General features: G+C 39.8%; 1 protein-coding gene and 1 long non-coding RNA gene across 3 annotated transcripts; one reads left to right on the top strand and one right to left on the bottom strand.

Moving 5' to 3' along the window:
- Positions 1-3,039: 3,039 nt before the first annotated feature.
- On the top strand, positions 3,040-22,173 carry pitrm1 (pitrilysin metallopeptidase 1). 2 transcript variants are annotated; one of them, XM_051953001.1, is made up of 27 exons: positions 3,040-3,314; positions 4,385-4,484; positions 5,189-5,295; positions 5,385-5,536; positions 6,212-6,326; positions 6,561-6,657; positions 7,144-7,304; positions 8,085-8,211; positions 8,404-8,492; positions 8,716-8,844; positions 8,974-9,087; positions 10,430-10,526; positions 11,007-11,141; positions 12,049-12,187; positions 13,852-13,968; positions 14,054-14,183; positions 15,497-15,617; positions 15,917-15,993; positions 16,088-16,253; positions 17,240-17,340; positions 17,542-17,662; positions 17,758-17,808; positions 18,091-18,203; positions 18,517-18,642; positions 20,219-20,364; positions 21,535-21,637; positions 21,847-22,173. In XM_051953001.1, exons 1-27 carry the CDS (start codon positions 3,268-3,270, stop codon positions 21,938-21,940), a joined length of 3,075 nt encoding a protein of 1,024 aa, XP_051808961.1. In that variant the 5' UTR covers positions 3,040-3,267; the 3' UTR covers positions 21,941-22,173. The 2 variants fall into 2 exon arrangements, with proteins under 2 accessions (XP_051808961.1, XP_051808960.1); XM_051953000.1 differs by having other exon boundaries at positions 3,041-3,314; positions 17,740-17,808.
- On the bottom strand, positions 4,731-5,486 carry LOC127535373 (uncharacterized). The gene is made up of 2 exons (XR_007944209.1): positions 5,365-5,486; positions 4,731-4,978 (listed from the first exon to the last, which is right to left on the bottom strand). It is a non-coding gene; the product is annotated as an uncharacterized LOC127535373 (long non-coding RNA).
- Positions 22,174-22,425: the final 252 nt, after the last annotated feature.

Here is a 22,425-nt window from a genome sequence, read left to right as displayed (position 1 = left end):
TGTTAAGACTGAACATCACATTCCAAAACCGTGAGCATTAATCTGCTGCTATCACAGGCTGCACCCTTCTGATTTTAGGTTTTCCATGAAATCATGAACCTCACTGTGAAGGGATTTTTTTCCCCGTTTTTTTTCAGCAGTGATGTTGGGAGACAGAAACTGGCTGACGGTTGGTGTTCCATCAGGTCGAGGTCAGAGCTCTGTGGACAAAATAGGAAAGTTCCTCCAGACCAAACTGGGAGAAATGTTTCTTTATGAAGCAGTTCTGTGCACAGGAACGTCTTCAGAAAAGCAGTCTTTCCAAAACTGATTCGAATTTCGACTACCAGGCCCAGTCAAAGCCTTGAAAGTCAACCCCAGACCACTGTGGATTGTACTGTCTTGACTTCATTGATCATGAGGTACATGGAGCTGTGAGAAGACCTAGGGGTTGTTGCTGGGGAAAGAAAGATCCCTGCTCAGCAAACTGTCGCTGGATAACAAAGCTGTAAAAGACAGAAATGAGGAAGAGTGTGAGAAGCCGGGGGTTTTGTTTTCCATTTGACACTGATGGATCGCTTAAGCTCGGATGAACCAGCGTCTGGACTGTCCAGACGTTTAGAAAATCCTGTAGATTACGAGGAGGAAAGAGCACATCAACTGGAACATAGCACCAGTCACTCACAGCCCTGATGACATTACATTTACTGTAAAATGGAGAGCACGATGACTCTTCCATGATCACAAATATGTTTCGGAAAATGTATTTTTGTTACATTTGAGGATTTGCTGTTTGTGCGCCACTCTGTCAAATCTGAAATGATCTTTTTTTCAGGCTTGCAGCAACTGTCTTGTTTATAGCTTGACCACCATTTATTTGTGATTTTATTCAAATAAGAGCTTTTAGAGGACCATAGAGTTGCTCAGCCTAATAGAGGTCTATGTAATCCTTCAGTTGACCTTAAAGTCACCATGAAATGAAAAATGACTTTGTAAACATGTTTGCTAATTCTCCACCCTACAGTGTAATCCTTTATAAGAATAAAAATAAATGCACAGCTTTATTTTCTTGCTGTTTTTATATCATAAAGACCTTAAAAGTTGTTTCAAACCTCTTGTACTTTTGATTGATCCATTGCGGCCTGAAAACCTTCAGCAGAACAAATTAACAAGGCAAGATGTGGGCAGACAAAATGTTTTTTCTCCTCCTGTAGATCGAAGATATGAGATATGCAATATGAAAAAGCTTTAAGTGATTTTTTGAAAGAAACTGCAGTGTTATGTTACTTTTCAAGCCCTGGAAACAGGTGAAGTTTCACCAAAATTATGTCACATCGTGACCACATTTTGAATCTCATGTAATCAAGCTTTTAATGTGAATATTTTTTGACTGCATCGCAGTAGTTGTACCTGTTTCACCCCTCTTTGTACGATCAAGGTTTTTTGAAGATAGTAAACTTGCACCGGCAGACAGGAGCTCAGCTACCATGTTAGAAGAAGCTCCTGCTCTGTCAAAAAGCCTCCTGCCTCCTCACCAAGGCCTCCTATTCATGCTGCTGGAAAATCTCCCACATGCTGTCAGTGGAAACACAAGGGATGACCGTGAGTACCTCAAAAGATATTCAAAAAAAAGAAAAGGCAGTCGACGCTTGCTGTCAATACAAGCAGAGAGTTTTACATAGAAGAAGCAAAGTGCTGGAGAATCCATACCATAATCAGAATAGACTGCACTCCTCCTATTAGGCTCTTCTGGACACTTTGTACTGAATCATACTTTTATAACCTTTCTATACTATTCTTTTAGAATATTAAATACAACTGTATTTCTTGTTTTTTCCCCATTTGAACTAATTGTGCAGCCACAGATACTGTAATAATTGTGCTGTGGTTTTCAATACCCAGATGAGCAACTGGAAAGACTGGCTCTGGGTCCCAGATCTGCAGGGCCCCTCCATAAACTTAACTTTACTGTGTGGCGACTGGATTGCGATACGCTGATAACCACTAAAGCACAATATCAACATGATAGGTCTTAATTACCTCATTTAGAGAGTCTGTTGTGCAGTAGGTCCCCGTGTCCCTGCATTATTTCATCTGGCAGTTTGGCTACAAAGTGCATATTCCTCAATGAGTTTATACTGAATCACATTATCTTACCAAAAACCTGACGTAAGATGACATTTTAGCACAACATTAGATACTAGCATTACACCATGTAGAATGTGCACAGTGCATAAGTGACTTTACAAGTTTTTTGTAAGTTTGAATCCCTTTTATTTAGGAGAAATTCAAACTACCTTATAAAACAGAGCAGGGAAATTAAATATTTATAATCCTACCATCTCGCAGCTTATACTTGCACTAATGTGCAAAAACTCTCATGTTACTCTAACTGTAAGTCACTGCAGAGTCTAAATAATTCACAAACAATGAAAACATTTAATATGTCACTAATGATTGTAATACCCAGACAAGCAAAAAATTGTTTTCAATTTAGATTATTTAGATCTATTTTTAAGCTTTACATTAAAGTGACACAAATCTGCAGAAACATAGACATAAAATCTGTAAATGCCGTTTAAAATAAATGTGTACTGCAAAATATATACATTTGCATTATAGGAATACGTTTTACTCTCTGTAAAGTGAAGTAATTTTTTATCTGATTAAATGCGATCTTACAGCGACATCTGCTGGCATTATTTTTGTAATTGTATTATGTTTAAGATTATATTTTATTTTAAACAAAGTAAGGCAAGACGAAATCTGGGGTTTATTCTTTACTAATAGATGTTTTACGTTATATTTAATAAAATGAAAGTCTGAAATGAGCTTGTTTTAGATGTGTGTTCCCACGTTGCTGCCCTTCAAAATCTCCAGTCATGATTTGGTAACCTTATCGAGCTTACACTGCTTGGCCAATCAGATGTGCTCTTCTTCCGTTCTTGACCAATCACAAGCCGGGACGCTTCACGGTGTCTGCATTGCTGGCAAGCGCCCAACTTTGCGCAAAGCATGATTGTAAATCTACATCCCGGTCGGATAGGTGGAAGCTAACGTAATATGGCTATCAGATCTGCGCTTGTGCAGGTGTAGTGGCCACTTTTGTAATTGAGATTCCTCTTTAATGTCTCAGCTGCAGCTCATACAGCATGATAGGACACTTGGCTGCGATGCTGAGCCGAAATAATGTCCGTGTAATCACCAGGGACTGTTGAAACTGTGTCGTTTTGTAACCGAATACACGGAGGATAGTTGTAGTCGTTTAGTTTAGCAACTGACCAAACCATGTTACGGCAAACGAGGTCGGTGTTCCAGAAACTTCGGTGTTTAAGGTAAGTTAGCTAACGGTAAAGCAACTCAGCGTGAAGCTAACACGCCTGTTATGTTGCCGGTGAACTAAATGAACCACGTGAGTGCTGCTCTCTTTATGTCTCGACAACGCTGTTTAGGAAATGTGCTAACAAATTATGTTTTCTTTATAGTTTAGTTTGTGTTTTGTCAGGAGTTAAACTGATGTAATGGCTGATGCAACGATAGATAAGAATGGAGCTAGCTAACATTACTGTATAAACGTTTAGCATCATATGAGCTAATATTTAGTGCTACAGAGACTTAAGTCACCTGCACCTTGTTAAATACAGTCAAAGCTGATGGGGGCAAATGGAGGCTAGTAGCTTTATGTTGGCCCACATTAGTGTTACACCAAGTTAAGTGACCAGTTATCCTGTGACCTCTAGAAATGTTCAGATTTTTTTTAGTATTTGTGTGTTTTCACGTCTTAATCTGCTAATTTTTAGACTTTTGCCTCCTTGTTGAAATTGCAAGAAACACACACTTTGCAAAGGGATATTTTTTGTTGATAGATGGGGGGGAAAAAAGTACCCACTCAATGATTTTTTTTTTTTAAATCTCCATTTCTCATGTTTTTGATAATAAACTCTCAGCTTGGGTAGATTTGTGGGCTGCACTTTGATAGATTTAAAATAGAGGTACCTTCTAAGTGAAGTTTTTAGTCTTGTTACTGTTTGCAGTAGATATTGCACCTAATAAAAATAATTACAATATGTTTTTGTTAGTAGAAGGATTAAGGAATAAACCTTTTTTTTTTTTTTTTTGCCACTGTGAGCTCTTGGGTGGACTATCCATCCGTTATCTATTCACCGCTTAATCCTCATTAACATGGTGGGGGGCTGGAATCTGTCCCAGCTGACTCAGGGGACACCCTGGACTGGTCCTCAGTCTATCACAAGACTACACAGAGAGACTAACAAGCACCAATTCTGCAGGGAAGTGCTTTTAAAAGCAGAACTGAGGCACAGCAGAGTGAAACGTAAGGAATTTGGAAGTTGTACCGTTTTAAATTCTCAGCCCAGCTTCACCCTCTTCTTTTTGGTCGTTTCAGGGGACAGCAGCGCACATGGAGACTGAAGAGCACTTCAGCAACAGAGGCGGCTCTTCAGTACCAGCCAGGGCAGAAAGTACACGGCTTTACAGTCAGAGAGGTAGGTCCAATGTTTTACTTTCATTTCAGCGTTTAATGCATTTACAGTCTGCTAAGTTTAATGGGTAAGACATCTGTACAAACCTCTGCTGTGGTGGTTAGTTATTTGAGATCTAGTGCATGCATGGAACAATATTGTACAGGTTTGTAGTTAAAATTCACAGATGATGTTTCATCCCTGAGAGATAGTGGATAAGGTGAGTAACAAATGAGAAGAAAAGACCACATAAGGAGGCAGGGAGACTGATCACGTATCAGAATAATTATTTATTTTACAAGAAAGGCGAGCTTCTTGCACATGAAGCTGGTCCCAGTATCACCAAGTCCATTAAGCGCCACACTTCTGGCTTTCAGCAGAACACAAAACAACCAACCCTACACATGAGCTGCAGATCTGGTCCACTGGCCACAAATGATCAGGTTGGCTCAGCTTTTAACATCACTGCTGATTGTCAGGAGCCACAGGTGCACCTGGCCCCTCCCCCTGGGCGTTACCTGCAAGCAGGAAAGAGGAGTAAAAAATAAACGACAACAACCTACCTTACCTATTCACAAACACACCACTGAATGATACTGTAGATTTTATTTTATGCTTGAATGTCTTGTGATTCATTGACCTCGCTGTGCCACAGTTGTTTAGACTACTTAACCTTGAGATGTCTCCTGCTATCAAACAGTCATTCCAGCTGCTGATTCTGTCTGCAGGTTGTTGCCGTCCCTGACTTGTTTCTCACAGCAGTGAAGTTGACCCACGATAAAACTGGAGCTCAGTACCTGCATGCAGCCAGGGATGACTCCAACAACCTCTTCAGGTTGGTTGAAATGTGTTTCGGTAGGCCTACAGGGGCAGCACAGCCACGTACAAAAAACAAAAATCTTACCAGTGTTTCCTGTGGTTTAGTGTCCAGTTCAGGACGACCCCCATGGACAGCACAGGGGTCCCACACATCCTGGAGCATACTGTGCTGTGTGGATCTGAGAAGTATCCTTGCAGAGACCCTTTCTTCAAGATGCTCAACAGATCCCTGTCCACGTTTATGAATGCCTTCACAGGTACAGGAGCAGAATATGGACATTAAATGTACTTAATGACTGAGTCTGTGAGCAAAAAGCTGGGAAAACTGTTTATATTTGCATTATTGTAAATAGATTTCACCTGACATGTTTGTTATGCCTGTGCTGCCATGATGTGTTTGCTCCACTTGAAAAGCAGAAAATATACCTTTTTTTTTACTTAGATTATATTGGGATAAATATCAGAAATGAGTATTTACATGTTCAGAATGTTTTTAATTAGGTGAATTATTTTACCAATCAGCATTTACTTACATGGTCTAGCAGCTGGTTGAGGCATGACAGAAGCAATGCAAGAAATATGAAAGCACAATAAGGCTAAGAATGCAGCTGGAATACAAACTATGTACACTTTGAACACCACATGTAGAGATGACAGATTTGAGAAGCTGGAGTTCTCATTTTTGAGCTTTAAGCCGTAATCATAAAGATTAAAGCAAAGTCATGAAATGTGTCTACAGTATATTAAAGAAATCCCTTTCTTAAAAAACTCATTGAAAATATCAAACCTAAAGCTGGCAAAAGTGTGTTTATATTTGCATGAATGTGAATATAGTTCACTGATGTGTTCATTTGTCTGGTGTTATTAGAATAACTAAATGATTTCTTAATGAATGTTGTTAAGATGTTTGTTTTTTGTTTACTCATTAACAGCCAGTGACTACACCATGTATCCGTTCTCCACCCAAAATGCAAAGGACTTCCAAAATCTTCTGTCCGTGTATCTGGATGCAGTTTTCTTCCCTTGTTTACGAGAACAGGATTTCTGGTGAGTTTCGGCCACTGCTGCAGTTGCACATTCGTATTTATAGGTTTAATGAAACGAACCATAACAGTTTTACCTCATTTTAATTTCCTGTAATAAAGTCGAGCAACGCTGAAGTCCACAGAACAGTGACTGGATTCTGAGTTGGTCTGGTGCTCAGTGTTGTTCTGCAGTGATAATAAAAAGTACGAGTCGAACTGACAAATGATTGAGCCGTGTTTGTGTGTGTTTTTCCAGGCAGGAAGGTTGGAGGCTGGAGAATGAAAACCCCACAGATCCCAGCTCCCCTCTGGTGTTTAAAGGAGTGGTGTTTAATGAAATGAAGGGAGCTTTTGTAAGTCGGCAATGTGTTCTCACAAATACACTAATTAGTCAGACAGTCTCAAACTATTCAGGTGGGTCTGGTGCTGCAAACACTTCATCAGTTTTATTGCAAAGCTGACACCCCCTTTGGGAGTTTTCATACTTTTATTGTCATAACAACAACATGCTGACATAGTACACACAGAAACATACTTGCTTGGTGCAGTTGGGTGATTGTGCAACAAAGTTTAAAAATAACTTTCACGAACTAAAAGCCATAATCATCAAAATTAAACCAAAAAATGTCTCGAACTACTTTATGTTGTGCCCTATGAGTATTAAAATTTAACTTACTGATGGAAAATAATGAACTTTATCATGTTTGTTTTGAGATGCACCAGTATATTAGTCTTTCACAGTGTTGTCAAATATGAAATGACTGATCTTATTCATCGTGAAATAAATTTGATCAAGTTCCAGGATGTAAAGAAAGTGTAACTTGTGTGACTTTTTCCAGTCGGACAGCGAGCGTCTGTACGCCCAGCACCTTCAGAACAAACTGCATCCAGACCACACCTACTCTGTGGTGTCAGGAGGAGAACCTCTGGCCATTCCTGACCTGACCTGGGAGCAGCTCAAACAGTTCCACGCCACACACTACCATCCCAGCAACGCCAGGTGAGCAGGCACACAACCATAAAGTGCAGAAACATGTTAGTGGTGTGTGCACCAATCAGCCACGGGCATTTTCTTTTAAAAGTGATTAAGACTTGTAGGCAAAGTAAGTCAATGTTGTGGGAATGTTCCCTACTAGCTGAGAAACAACATATTTTGTCATGAAATGTCAGAAAAAGACCAAACATTAACTTGATTTAATACAGTGATCAGCCACAGCAGTATGACCACTGACAGGTGAAGTGAACAGCATTGATCACATTGTTCTATGTGATGTTCTGCTGGAAAAGCTCAGATTTTGGTGTCCATGTTAATGAGACTTAGACACTAAAATAAACCCAGAAAAAGCAAATTCCTTCATATAAATGGAAATCCTGAATGTCACTGGCCTACCCCTGCAGGAAAATGCACCCCCCCCCCCCCCCCCCCCCCCACACACACACACACACACACACTTCACAAAAACATCAAAATGATCAGGAACATCTTGAGGAACATCATGATGTTGATTTGACCTCATTCTGATCAAGCATCAACAGGATGCAGTGGAACAAGTTTGATTCACTACCAATGATCCACTGCCAACATTCTGATCCAGACCCCCATAGGACACCCTGAGATGTCCTCTGGTCCAGACTAGGTGGTTCAGATCATTTTTGACCACATAAAGGGGACAAACACAATATTAGGCAGGTGGTCATAATGATCATTGTAAATAGGAACTGAGAGCTTAAGAATATCTTGTTTTGTGAGTGAGTGAGAGTTTTTGTTTCAAACATTCAGGTTCTTCACTTATGGAGATCTGCCTTTAGAGAACCACCTGAAGCAGATCCAAGAGGAAGCTCTGTCCAGGTTTGACCGCATCGACCCGAACACAGAAGTCCCTTCACAGCCTCACTGGACCAGTCCTGTAAGTTCTGTGGCTGCAGGGTGTCACTCAGCATTACAAACTACTTCCATCACACACGCACAGCTCACATTTCTCCTTCATTAGGTTAATATAATTATGTTTTGAATTATTGGCAGGCATGGTTTGATTTCCTAAGTAATGAGACTGGATTGAATAATGGGTGTGATCTCACTGACTTTCATTGTTTTCCAGAGAGAGGACCATGTGACCTGCTGTCCTGATGCTCTGTCTCCGGATCCCACCAAGCAGAACACGCTCTGTGTGAGCTACCTGCTGGGAGAGTAAGATCACATCATCTACTTCCTGCTGTGTTTTATACAGAAAGACATCTGAGCTCTTTGTGAAGGCATTTAAAAACACCCAGATACTGCTTGAACTTTATTTACAGCGTCTTATCTGGTCCCAGTTTTTTTTTTTTTTTTTTTTAATCTCAAGGAAACTGTTTTCTTTTTAAATCAAAGGCTCTGCTGCTTTGGTCTCACTTCTTCATGTTTCTTTGCTCAGCATCACTGATACCTTTGAAGGCTTCACGCTGAGCCTGCTGTCCTCTCTGATGATCTCTGGACCAAACTCTCCCTTCTACAAGTCTCTCATCGAACCCAAGATAGGAACTGACTTCTCCTCTGTTGTCGGGTGTGTACATGGCTTTAAAATGACAACAGCAAACCTTTGTTGTACATTTAATTTTCCCAAAAGGTACAATTAAACATCCACAACATGCATGTATTTACTGAGAAGCATCTGAACTGTTTCCTCCTGCAGGTATGATGGCAGCACCAAAGAGGCATCGTTCAGCATCGGGCTTCAGGGGATCGCTGAAGAGGACACGGAGAGGGTCAAAGAAATCATCAACCAAACCATCAGCGACATCATAGAGTGAGTCTCATATTCACTGTCTATTATTCCAGTTTTTTAGTTTAACTTGGTAGAACATGTGAGTCAGTTGTAAATGTAAAACTCTGGTTTCAAAGTGCTGCAGAGAAGGAAAACAATAGAAAACGGTGATGGTAAAGCGGGAAACTTGTCCAGCTGAAGTCATCACTGTTATGTTTTTGTTGGCAAGGTCACAGACTGATTATTCATTTAATTCCAAAACAGAATTCTTTAACCTTCAGAGGACCTGCTGAAACAGTTTTGGGGTGTTTTATTTGCTCCTGTTGCATTATTACTCGCTGTAGCTTGTTTTACACTGCAAAGGAAAAAGTAGCTTAACAAAGCTGTAATTCCATAAATTCTCCCAAAACAAAAAGCTGCATTTCTTTGATTATTCCACTTGAATGCTAAGTTATTAAGAATGTCTGGTTATAAAACTTGAATCCAACATGTACTTTTTCCCAAGAGCCAACAGATGTTAGAGAAATTTTACTGCCTCCTTTTTTTCTATTTTTAATTAAGTACAATCTGCAGTTCAGCTGAAAAGTCCCTGAATTTTTTGTCACATGACTAGTTTAGATTTTTTTTTGGGTGTTTTCAGTCTTTTTTTTTTTTTTTTTTTCAAAATTATTTAGATTTTTTTTAATTAGTTTTGGTTGTTCATGACAAAATCTAAAGTCACACATGATTAGTTTAGACTGTTGAAAATTTGTACTTTTTACAATTTTAAAAATGCTTTTGAGCTTTTTTTTTTTTTTTTAGTTTTGAAGGTTCTCAATGGGAGAAAGCAGATTTAAAATATGATTTGCAGAGACTTCATCCCAAGTTATAATGTACAAAGCTATGACTTGGACTGGCTTCTTGCATTCACTGAAAGTATCTAGCTTTATCTGATTTTGTTTATCGATTTAAAATCACTTCATGAGGCGAAACAGCACAATATTTCTGTAGCTTTTATACAGTCGTGGTCAAAAGTTTACATACACTTGTAAAGAACATAATGTCATGGCTCTCTTGAGTTTCCAGTTATTTCTAAAACTTTGATTATTCTCTGATAGTGATTGGAACAGATACTTCTTTGTCACAAAAAACATTCATGAAGTTTGGTTCTTTTATGACTTATGGGTTAACAGAAAAAGTGACCGAATCTTTTGTTGTTTACAAATGTATGTAAACTTTTGACCTCGACTGTACCTCAGGGATTTTATTCCTCCCGTCCAGAATCATCCAAAGAAAACAAACCCTTTACAGCAGGACTCCAGCATTTCTACGATTGAAAGTTGTGAGCAAACAGAAAGCAGAAGAACATTCTCATCTTAAACTTACTACTTGTCGTCTATCACAGAAACGGCTTTGAGGAGGAGAGGATTGAGGCTCTCCTCCATAAGCTTGAGATCCAGATAAAGCATCAGTCCACAAACTTTGGCCTCTCTCTGGCCTCGGTGAGTTCCCTGTTTATCTCTGACCTTCGTTTTGTTTTCACAAATACAGCACATGTTTATAAACTTCCATGTGGACGGTGTGTTTGCACTGCGAGCTACGTTAGTTTGTGTTCTGTTTATACAATCCTGTACTTCAGTTTGTTTTCCCTGTTGTTCTGTTTGAGTACAAATCAAGAATGTAAACATGTTCATGGTTATTGTCCTGGGAGGTTGTTGTGGACCAAGTGGTTTATTTGTTGATTTCCTCCTGTTGTTGCACGTGTTGCTATAATTCATTCTTTGTCCAGAAAACATGCAGTTAGACACGCATATCAACATTTAAATAGAACTATATATGAGAATTACTAGACAACTTGTCGTTGTGTTAGAAGCTATAAATCATGGAATGAAACCTTACAGCATGTTGGTGTTGAACCCTCATGGTCCTTGTTTCATTTTTATCAATAAGTTGGTTTCTTCACCGTTTGTGTGTTCTATCAGTATATAGCGTCGTCATGGAACCATGATGGTGACCCGGTGGAGCTGCTGCGAATCAGTGAAAGTGTCGCCAAGTTCAGACAGGCTCTGAAGGAAAACCCACGCTTTCTCCAGGACAAAGTCAAACACTACTTCAAGGTGAATGAAATGGGATGGATGGATTCTTTTTCTGTATTCATCCTCTTGGGATGTTAAACGTATCCAGTAGCTCACACACGTTACATTCCAGAAAGACATGTGAAACGGTATTAAAAAGAATAACAATTATAATTAATAAAGGTTAAAAAGTGATAGTATTTTACAGTAAAGGTGCTTCCTACTTAACTTTGGGTATAGATGGTTCACTTGCTGCCTCAGGTGGTGCAGTTTTCACTAGATAACTGCTGGTGTTAAATAACTTTACTCCACCAAGGAGGCGGAGCCACAGTGGAGTAATGTGCTGATCTGAGTTGTTTTCTGTCTCTTAGCAACATTACTCAAGTGGATTTAGATTACATTTACAGGGAAGGTCAGAAATGACACAAGGACCAACTGATTAGATTCTGCAGTGATGCAGCTTATAGTCTGGTCCATGGATTTGTTAAACATTTCAGCCGTTGGAAATGATACAAGGAATTAGCAGCCTTGTTGGAGTACTGTGTGCTTTTCTTGTTTAGTGTTTTCAGTCTATGTACAGCATTCAGCCAGTACATTAAAACTACTGACAGGTGAGGCAAATAACATCAGTTATCTAGTTACAGTTCCATCTATAGAGGACTGGGTTATTCAAGGCTATACGTAAACCTTCAGTACTTGGTTATTGTTGAAGCAGGAAAATGGGCCGCATAGTTTGACTGTTTTCCTAGTTGTATTTATGAAACAGCATCTCCTGCATCCTTAGGTGACTGGAAACCTTAACAACCACCAACACCAGCCTTGATTTTCATTTAACAAGATCATAGCAGGACATAAGTCAGTTTACATCCATTCCTTTAGTTGAGTATTAATGTTTAATGCCATTTTATGATGTTTTGCCTCCCATCAACTCCCCAATCTGCCCCTGCAGGAGAACACGCATCGACTCACCCTGTCCATGAGCCCAGAAGATGCCTACCTGGAGAAACAGGCCAAAGCTGAGGAGGAGAAGCTTCACAAGAAGATCGAGGTTCTGTCTGACAGCGACAGAAAGGAGATTTATGAGAAAGGTACCTGTAGTTTGACTGAAATGTCAGTTTAAATCTGTAGTTTTACAGGTTGTCCATGGATTTTAAACTGCCTGTATGGTCTTAGGGGTTTAATGGAACACAAAGTTTGGTTTGGTATAACAAAAATGAAGAAGGTTGTTACATATCCGCAGCTTTAAAAGCACTTCTAGTCTTTGTCGTTTTGTTAGGAAGAAGCTTTAATGCTACGGGGAACTACGACATGTTCACGTTCTGATGCCGTCTCAAATCAATGAGTTCAACATGCAGCCAACTACATACCTGACTGCAGGTGAACAGTGATGACTCTTAGCTTCCATCCATTCCTCCTGTCTTTGTCCATCATTGTAGTTAGCTGAGACGAGCGTTCCAAACAGCACACTGTAATGACAGAAGAGTCTTGAAGCTCTCTTTGGTCTGTTTGCTGTCACTGAGGCTGCTGTGAACGTAGACTGAACTAACAATACATGGTGCTGTTGTTAAAGCTGCTGTCCGGAGTTTCCGTTTGTTTTCAATCTATGTGTCATTTTTTAACAAAGCTTAAATGTGTTAGTCTAGTTCAATACTATAATATAAAGTTAGTATAACGCGATATGAAAATTTATTCCTGAGCTCCGCCTTCCTCTCATAGACCCCCATGTTATTCCAAAAAGCGCCGGTCGCTACCGACCAATCAAGGTCGAGCTTCAGCTTTGTCATGCTGTCAATCAGCGGTTACGCGCACAGCAAGCAAGCCCATGCAGAGGTGGGCGAGCTACGCACTACGCAACTGCGCGCACATTTGTTTTGCTTGTGGAGGAGAGAGCATCAGGGCTCAGCAACTTCCAGAAAAGTTACCAATCCCACGGCTTGTCAGGCCAAGAGACTGCAGGACGTTTTTTGGCTCGGGGTGCTCGCGTCGCTCCCCGACCACGGCCTCCATAGCCCGGCTGACGGCTTCGTTTAGATGCCCGACCTCTGGAGGAAGATGTTGGGGCGTCTGGGACATACTCTTCGTCAGAGGAGTCATGCAATTCTGAACTCTAGATAGAAATAAATAAACAATGTAACACATATACACGCGTAAATGGACTAAGTTTGATAAACGACGTCATCGAGAGGGATACACGAGTGTAATCACATATTGAAACTTTACTCGTTCGTCCAAGCAGATTCATGTTATTTTGGTATTAGGACAAGTTAGACTCAATACAGCATTCTAACATAATTCCTTTATTATTTACTAAATGTAGAAGAGTGGAAAACAGCAAAACAGGCGAGATGCTGCAGCACTCCGGGCACTTCTTTCATGTACTGCGCGCGTGCACAAATAAAGGGGCGAAATCAGAGGGAGGGACCAACAGCGTTTTGGGAGACGCTGCGATTCAAACTCCGGACAGCAGCTTTAAAGTAGCCTTCAGGGGGAAACATTTAGTTTCAGGGAGAGTTCCCCACACATTATGTTTTGTCCCTGCAGTGGCTGTATTTTGTCCCCACCAGACATTTTCAGTACTAACCGGTGTACCATTGCAACCGAGTTGTTCTGTGGGTCTTTTATTTCTGTTCTCTGCATTTATAAATGGAAATACAAGCTTTCATGAGAAAACAAACAAAGTTTAGCTATGAAATGTCAGCTGTAATGACTGAAGCAGCCACAAGATGTTATTGTATTTTCCCCTCTTGGGCAGGTCTGGAGCTGCTGGCTGCTCAGAGTAAAACCCAGGACGCCTCCTGTCTGCCTGCGCTCAGAGTGTCCGACATCGAGCCAACGATTCCCATCACTCCTCTTGAGATGAGCCTCACAGGTACTACAGTTTTCCTGTCTATTTCAGCAGCAGGAGAGTCTGATTAAAACTGTGTCTGATGGAGCATTTTTCCCGTCTTTCGTAGGAGGTGTGCCGGTTCAGTACTGCGAGCAGCCCACCAACGGTTTAGTGTACTTCAGAGCCATGTGTAGCCTCAACAGCCTGCCGGACAACCTCAAGCCTTATGTCCCGCTTTTCTGCAGCGTTATTACCAAGTGAGTGAACCAGTCAGTCTGCAAAACCAGAATGAGATGTGAGGGGCGCTGGGATTGTTTCTTTGTGGGAAACCATGTTGTTTTTGCAGCTTTTTCTGTTGTAGGAAAGCAGCTTTCATAGCAAAGCAAATCAGTGCTTTACTTTAAACATGCAAGGAATTAAAAGGGAGGTATATTTATGCAGCACCTTTATTATAAACCGGCTATTCCAAGTGCTCTGCTGGCTAAAACTACCCAGAACGTGTAATACAAATTAAATCAGTTTAATCAAATACACAAAAATGTATAGAAAAATACAACCGATTGACTGAAACGGCTAGAAAAGACAAACGATGAGAAAATAAAAGTATGTAAGAGATAAAGTATACAATAAAAGGGGAATTCAAGCTAAGTGAATAAAAGTGCAGACAAGTTTAATAGATGTACAGGCCAAGAAAGAAAAACACTCAAAAGGTGAAATAAAACGGTAGATAAAAAGCTAGAAAAGAATAAATGGATAAAACTGGAATGTCAAGACCTGAGAGTTGGACTAGAACTCAAGCTTCATAAACACTGACCACCATCATAACGGAGCAACGCATCAGGAGTTGTTCTGGCCACAAACCTCTGAGTTCTTTACTAATCAACAGTAGCGTTTGAAGTATTTTACACGGAAGACTGAAGTGATGTGATCCGCCTTCCTGTTTAGTCTGTTCAGTAACATGTTGAGTTTCATGAATGCCGTGTGTTTCAGTAACTGTAATCCAGGACCTTAACAAGAGCAGTTCTATTAACTGTCTCTGCTGCAGGAAATGAGCTAATATGACGAGTTTAAAGTAGAATAACTATTAGGGCTTTTTCTCAGTTAGTACTACCAGTGTTAACCAAGTTAGATAAACACTGGTTGTTTGGCTGTCAGATGTGTCTTCATGACTAAAGCATCAATCTGCCTTCAGCCAGCTTTATCCACAAAATACTGATATTAATGCAGACTCACAGTTCACTCCTTTAGTTTGATCCAGTAGTTAAACTTCAGAGCTTTCCTCTTTTCTTTGTGCTGCCAAGATTCTCACTAGAGAACATGAAAACGATTTCAATTCAATACGACTTAGTGTTTTCACTATTTTCACTTCATTTTGTAGAGTCTTTTGTCAGAGCATCTCATTACAACAGAGTCTAGAAAATGCTGTTTTTCCCCCTCATTAATTTAAATGTTTTACAGATTTGTCATGAGTTTATGTAGAAGATCAAAACGTTTCCTATCTGACAGTCTAGGCGTTTACAAAAGGACTAAGTACTAAAACGGGTCGTTCTGTGTTTTTGTGTCCAACTAGGATGGGTTGTGGAGATCTAGACTACAGGCAGCAGGCCCAGCAGATGGAGCTGAGGACAGGAGGCATGTCTGTTTCCACTCAGGTCATCCCTGACTCCACCCAGTTGGACACATTCGAGCAGGTCTGTGACAAACAAATGCAGCTTTGAACCCAAAAACATCCACTTCTTATCCCTGGTCCTCCTTTGTGTGCAGTTTTTATTTTTGCTGCAATGCAAAGAAGATTGTGAAGTTAGAGTAGATGCTCTAGTACATTTTATGAGAACTTAAAGAGCTTTGAACTCCTCAAAAGACATGATTGGATAAAGAAATGACTGAATAGCACAAAGCTTTAATGTAAATGAATGAGCTCTTGGCAGGTTTTTGTTCTGATTTAGGATGAATCTGTGCTGATATATTGGCCTCTCATTGTCTGTTTCAGGGCATCCTCTTGTCCTCCTCCTGTCTGGAAAGAAACCTTCCTCACATGTTTGAGCTGTGGAGCGAAATTTTCAACAGGTAGATCCACCGACAGCTCACACTTCCTGCAGTGAGAAAAATCAGTTTGTACAAGTTATTAAAAACTTCCGTTGTTGGTCTTATTGTCATTTAGGCCGCACTTTAACGACGAGGAGCGCCTCAGAGTGCTGGTGATGTCATCAGCACAGGAGTTGGCCAATGGTATCTCCCACTCGGGTCACATGTACGCGATGATTCGGGCGGGCCGACACCTGACTGCAGCAGGAGACCTTCAGGAGACTTTTGGAGGGATGGAACAGGTATGTTTGTTAGAAGCTTCAAAATAAATTCTATGCTGCATGTTTTGACACGTTCAGGGCAACAACTCCATGAACTAGAAAGGCTGTTGGTTAGCACAGACTTCTTACAACAGTCTCCTTTTCTGATGTTTCATTTCACAGCACAGTTTACACCATAATTTAATGGGTTCCTTCTTCATTCATATGCCATCTCTGCCAAGTTTTATCGGAATCTCATTGGTGGTTTTTGCAGAATGTTGATTGGCAGAAAAAAAACAAGCCAACAAATAGGAATGGAAACTCTTTGACAGTAGTAAATATGTAAACTTAAAAGATTTACCGCTAAATAATAAGGCAAATTGTAAAATACACTTTGATTTAAGTATGTAAATAGAAAGAGATCAAGCTCAGATTTAAATTTTCAGGCCGGCATCTTTTGTAATATTTGCTGTGGAAGTTCAGTGAGGTTTAGAAGATGAGGAGGCAGACACACTGGAGACTCGGAGGACTTAGGATGTGACTACATTTACCGATATCAGGAGGAGAAGTGACACCGACAGAGCAGCAGTTCATGCAAGCAGCAGTTCATAGGATTCTCTGACCTTCAGGTTTCCAGCCAAGGTTTTTTTTATTAAGTTTTGTCTGATATGATGGCTATTTCTTTGTACTGAACATCAGTTTATTTTTATTTGTTCCTGCGTGAATTTGTAAGAGCAAATGTGACTGTAATGAAACACAAAGCAGGCACACAACAAAGGGAATGGACTTCTCAACAAATTGAGCCTTTTGTAAAACATTAAAGTTAAAAAAAAACCTTTAACAAGATCAGTGTAGATGGACATTTTACTTCTGCTTCGTTCCATCCACAGTAGGGATACAGTTGGATGTTTTTCTTTACTATAGGAGATCTGTTGCAGTCATTTTCCTCATTTCTGCTAATATTTAGTTGTGTTGCTGGTGTGACAGTCATGTGTAGATGTTTTATGTTGTGGTTGTTTGAACACCAGGTGAAGTTCATGAAGAGGATAGCCGAGATGTCCGACCTCACCCAAGTCATCCGAACGTTACCCAGAATCAAAAAGCATCTTCTCAACCCGGCCAGCATGAGGTGGGTTCATGCTGCAGCTGCTAACAGATGCATCTCCAGTAATGTGACCACTGAGTGATTGTGACACTTTGTGAGTTACTTTTGTGTTAGAGAATGTTTTTATGCTGTTTTAATTGGTGCACTTTGCTAAATTATTTCACTATAAATGCGATTCACAGACTGCATGTCAGGCGTTTCTCATTTAAAGTTTTCTCCTTGCAGGTGTGCGGTCAACGCGACTCCACAGAAAATGTCCGACGCAGAAGCACAGCTGGAGAGTTTTCTGAAGGACGTGGCCGCAAACAGGAAGGAGCACAAACGTGTCAGAGAAGATATTATTTCAGTAAGTTTCACCAGACAGGCTATGTCTTATAGAAAGCTGTTGGTCCGTAACAAAGCTGTATTTTTATTTTATTCCAGAAGCCACTGGACCCTCAGAAGCCACTGGACCCTCAGGATGCTTCTGGAGGAAGTAGGAATCTAGTATCAGTAAGTTCAGTGTTTACAACCGTTCTCGCTTTTTATTCCACTCAGACATTTTAAATTTGTTTGTCTTGTGTAAATCACTTGCCATTTAACACAAATACCAAAAACTAGACAGGACTTTGTGGAACGTAATTAAGAGTGAAAAAACGTGAAAAATTCTCATTATATGGACACCAGTTGGATCATTTTAAGTTACGTGGTGTGGAATTAGTTTTCGTCTTGTTTTGATTATGGATGAGTAAAGCTGTTTCTGAATTGGCTTGTTTTTACTTGTTTTCTCTGCAGGAGCAACACTTCCAGCCGTGTCAGATGAAAACTTACTTTGAGATGCCCTTCCCTGTCAACTTTGTCAGCGAGACTGTTCGTACGGTGCCGTTCTCCCACCAGGATTACGCCAGGTAAAGACATCGATGCAGCATGAAGATTAATGTCTGTCTGATACAGAGAGTATATTTTAATGTTTAGAATATCTTAGAATAGCTTGCAACTCCAAAACCAGTGTTTCAGGATGTCACTGTGAATGGCAAACACACTTTATTTTATGTGACTTTAGTGTGTTTCGGCTCTTTACTCAGTCAGATTTTACAGAATATCTGCTTTTTCTGCGCAACTTTGATGTCATTTTGTCTTAATTTTGCTCTGCTTTATTTGTCCAAAACGTTCCATCTGCCTCTTAACTCTGAGAAACCATTTGTCTTTATTTGTTGTCAGTTTGTGCATCTTGGCGAGGATGATGACGGCAAAGTTTCTCCACGGCGAGATCCGGGAGAAAGGTGGAGCCTATGGAGGCGGAGCCAGGATGGGAGGAGTTGGCCTGTTCTACTTCTACTCTTACAGGTGATTTCTGCACGGCATTTTAATGGAAAATGAATGCTGGAGGATTTCATGTCTACTTTTAGCATTTTGTACCAAATCTGGGATCCTTTTTTTTTTTTTTTTTTTTTTTTAAATGTCTTGAACTTTGAAGATTCTCCAGTGTAAAAGTTGAATAGTCAGTGAGGGAAGAGTTTTTGAAATCTTAACATAAAGTACCCATACGGAAATCTAAAAATACTCCATTACAATAAATAGTCATATTTAAAACTGAAGTGCTGTAGTTGAGTAAATATGATGTTGCTGCAAATGGTTTCGGTTTCTTTAAAACACTCGTCTGTGCTTGTGCTAGCCATTCACCACTGCTCCATAGGCGAAGCCTTCCTCAGGATGGCGAAGCCATTTTTAGCATGTTTAGCCACGGTGGCGAAGCTAATTTTGTCTAATAAATGTGAAAAAAGGGTTAACTTGCAACTTTTTCGTAATTTGCCGAGCAATAATCAAAGAAAATAACAAACCGCGTCTCCTTTACTGAAGAGTGCTACCGAGTAGAACCGGAACGACCCGAAAGCTTCCAATCATTAATAGATGCACACTGTCACGTGTCTCGTCTCAGCCAATCAGACAAAAGGATTCGGACTACAGCTCTCGCTCTCTGCACCTGGCTTACTCCATTTCCACCAACACCCCTCCCCCTTTGCTACACACACACACACACACACACACACGCTTCCCTCATCCCCAATCCCCTGGTCCTTGTGCATCCCAACTTGTTAACCCATGCGTTTTTTTTCTTCCTGTATTATTGCTATTCAGGCCTTCAGCTCCTTTTTGGCTGGCAATTAATTGGTCATTTCTTTCTTTTTGAATCTGTCCATTACGTTCTCAATTGAGTGATTATTTGTTCTATAAACTGTCAGAAAAGGGTGAAAAATGTATTGTATCAGTATTTCCCAAAGCCCAAGATGATGTCCTCAACTGTCTTGTCTTTTGTCCACAACTTCACGCTGCAGTACAGATACTGAAAAAGTGTGGCTAGACAAAATTCAGCACTTTAGCCACAGTGGCTAGAGACAAATTTTCCCTAGTGCAAGCACAGCTCATCATGGTTTATCTATTTGACTGCTGGATTCCTGCACAAGCCAGAAAAAAAGGCTAAAGATAACAAAAAAATGATCCAACTCCGACTGAAACGGCATTTTAAGCGTGAAAAGTAAGTTTGTTTTGCAGAAACGTTACTTGGCTGATTATTTGCTAGAAAATTAATTGGCACTATTTTGATGATCAGTCATTATTATTCTTGTCTTTTAAATGATCTTATTGTGGCTTCTGAAATGTGAACATCTGCTTCTTACTCCTTCATGTTTGTAAGCCGAATGACTTTTGGACTCTTTATCAGAACGAGTCATTTGACGACCTCACCGTGGAGAAACTATTGCGTTAGTATTTTCTGAACTTTAATTGAGCAAACAGATCAGTCGGAAACAAAGATAATACTCAACTGCAGCCTTACAAGGAATGCATAAAGTGAAGTTTCAAACTGTTATGTTTACGTTTTCTGTGTGTGTTGACCTCAGTTTGTGTCTCTTCTGGGTCAAAGGGATCCAAACTCAGTCCAGACGTTATCAGCGTTCCATAAAGGCGTGGACTGGGCAAAGTCTGGATGCTTCACCCAACAAGACATCGACGAAGCCAAACTGTCGATTTTCTCAACTGTGGACTCTCCTGTGGCCCCTGCTGATAAAGGTGAGACATTACAACCAGGACAGCAGCTGCTTTAGTTGACTTTCACTTACTAAACCCTGAAACTCGCAGGCAACTTTGAAAGGCAAAATAAAGCGACGGTAAGATCAGGAAGATCCATGATATTAACTTTCTACAATTCTTGAACTAATCATGTGTGATGTGTGGTTCTGGGAGTTAGAAAATAAAATTTAAAAGATGTTGGACAAAAATTAACTGCATCTGATCTGTTAAAAAAAAAATAAAAAACTGGTTTTCGGCACAACTACACTGACTCGTGACAAATTCAAGAAGTATTCAACTGAACTGCAGGCTGTGTTTACACAGAACAGATAGACAAGTATGGGAAGAAATTAGAGAGTGAGGAAAATAAACATGAGTATTAAAATGAATACAGCTTTGCTCAAATGGTATTCAGAGGAGCAGGTTGGAAGAAGCAGTCAGCATGGTGGCATAGCTTTTTCCAATTAATGTGAGAAAATGCCTAATTTGTAAAGGTTGCAATGTAAAATTTATATTTTTTTACACCAGGCATCAATGCAATCCCTGTTGGGAAACTGTTTTTTTAAATTCTTAATTACATTTGTATAATTTTTTTGAAGTTCTGTTTTCAGATATCTTTTCTGTTTTTCTTAATGTGACATATTTGCGTCGTACTGCACAAAACACATTTGACTTCTCCTTGCATCTCATCCTGGTTGTTCTGTTTCCATGGAGGTACACAACTTTAGATTGTAGAGAAAAATGAGCTCAAAGTGAGGAAAAATGTGACGGCAACAGAAACCTTCAGTTCAGGGAGTCAAAAATTGTATATTTCAATCAATTACTGTCTGCTTTAAATGTTAATCTAGAAAATAAGTTTAAAAATCCGTCCTTTTATAAATATTTCAAGTCGTTACATTTTTAAAATGTCAAATATGAGTGCAAATTTTTAGATTTCCTAAAGTCAAACCTAATTGGCCTTTTTTTTTTCTTTCAGAGAATCTTTCACTTCAACAGACATTTTCTTGGGTTTTCTGTTGCATTTCAAATTTCAAATTTTTTTTTTTCTGTTGAACCATTTTTACATTAGTTTTCTTCCCATTGTAGAGTAATCGAGTCATAATGCAGTTTAATTACTGAAGAGAATGAATCTCTTTGTCTAAACTGTAACTGATGCGCTTTGATTTGCAGGAATGTTGAGTTTCCTGAGCGGGATCACAGACGAGATGAAGCAGAGCCACAGACAAAGACTGTTCGCCGTCAGTCATAAACAGCTGGTGGAAGTGGCTGAAAGGTAAAACTGTCAGATCCCGGAAGCTGTCCTTCATCTGTCAAATTGAAGTTGGTTAATGTCGTAATTACAACACCTAAGTGTGGAAATATTTCTTTGCAGTAGCTGTATTTATCAAGGGGAAAGAGAAGCTTCTGCAAGTTCAAAAATCTTAACTCTATGGACTCTGTGTGTATTTTTTGAGGATAAAAAGCTTCGTTGTGTCCCTGCAGGTACTTCACTGTTGGTCAGAAGATGTTTGGCGTCACCATCCTGGGCCCAGAGAACGAAACGATTAAGAAAGATCCTTCATGGCTCGTACTATAACTTAGAATTTTAAAAGTTTTATGTCCTGAAAACCCAAAAGGCAAAAATCTCATTAGGGTTGTTTTTAAATTATGGTGAATAAGCTGAAGCGCACAACAAAGAGGAGTGCACTAATCATGTTCGTTACATGAAATACTCACATTAATAGTGTCTTTATATTCCACTGTGTACTTTATTCCACTGTGTTCATATGAAATTTAAATATCACACTTTGAATAAAAAATTTTGCTTCAGTGTTTTGTTTTTTTTTTATATTGAGTCTTTGTCAATTTTATTGTTGAGCTGGTCAGAAAATGGATTCAGAATCCACATTTTAGTATGAAAATGACCTTTTTACCTAGCCTAGCCACGCTAGACAACCCACGGCAACGAATTTAATTCTCTACCAGGGTGGGTCTAGTTACTCTCCATAAGGCTCGAGGTTGGATTCTCCTAAAACTGGCCGGACCAATCACCATGAAGTGTAGAGTCAGAAGGCGGGCGTA

This window comes from Acanthochromis polyacanthus, chromosome 9, assembly GCF_021347895.1.
Source record: "Acanthochromis polyacanthus isolate Apoly-LR-REF ecotype Palm Island chromosome 9, KAUST_Apoly_ChrSc, whole genome shotgun sequence".
NCBI lineage: Eukaryota > Metazoa > Chordata > Actinopteri > Pomacentridae > Acanthochromis > Acanthochromis polyacanthus.
This window is presented reverse-complemented; position numbering and strand designations above follow the sequence as displayed.

Excerpts from the sequence above, each read along its gene's own strand:
- pitrm1 (XM_051953000.1), top strand. The coding sequence starts at position 3,268 with ATGTTACGGCAAACGAGGTCGGTGTTCCAGAAACTTCGGTGTTTAAG. Across the intron at positions 11,142-12,048 it reads AAGTCAAACACTACTTCAAG|GAGAACACGCATCGACTCAC; the intron begins GTGAATGAAATG and ends CTGCCCCTGCAG. Across the intron at positions 18,643-20,218 it reads TTCTACTTCTACTCTTACAG|GGATCCAAACTCAGTCCAGA; the intron begins GTGATTTCTGCA and ends TCTGGGTCAAAG.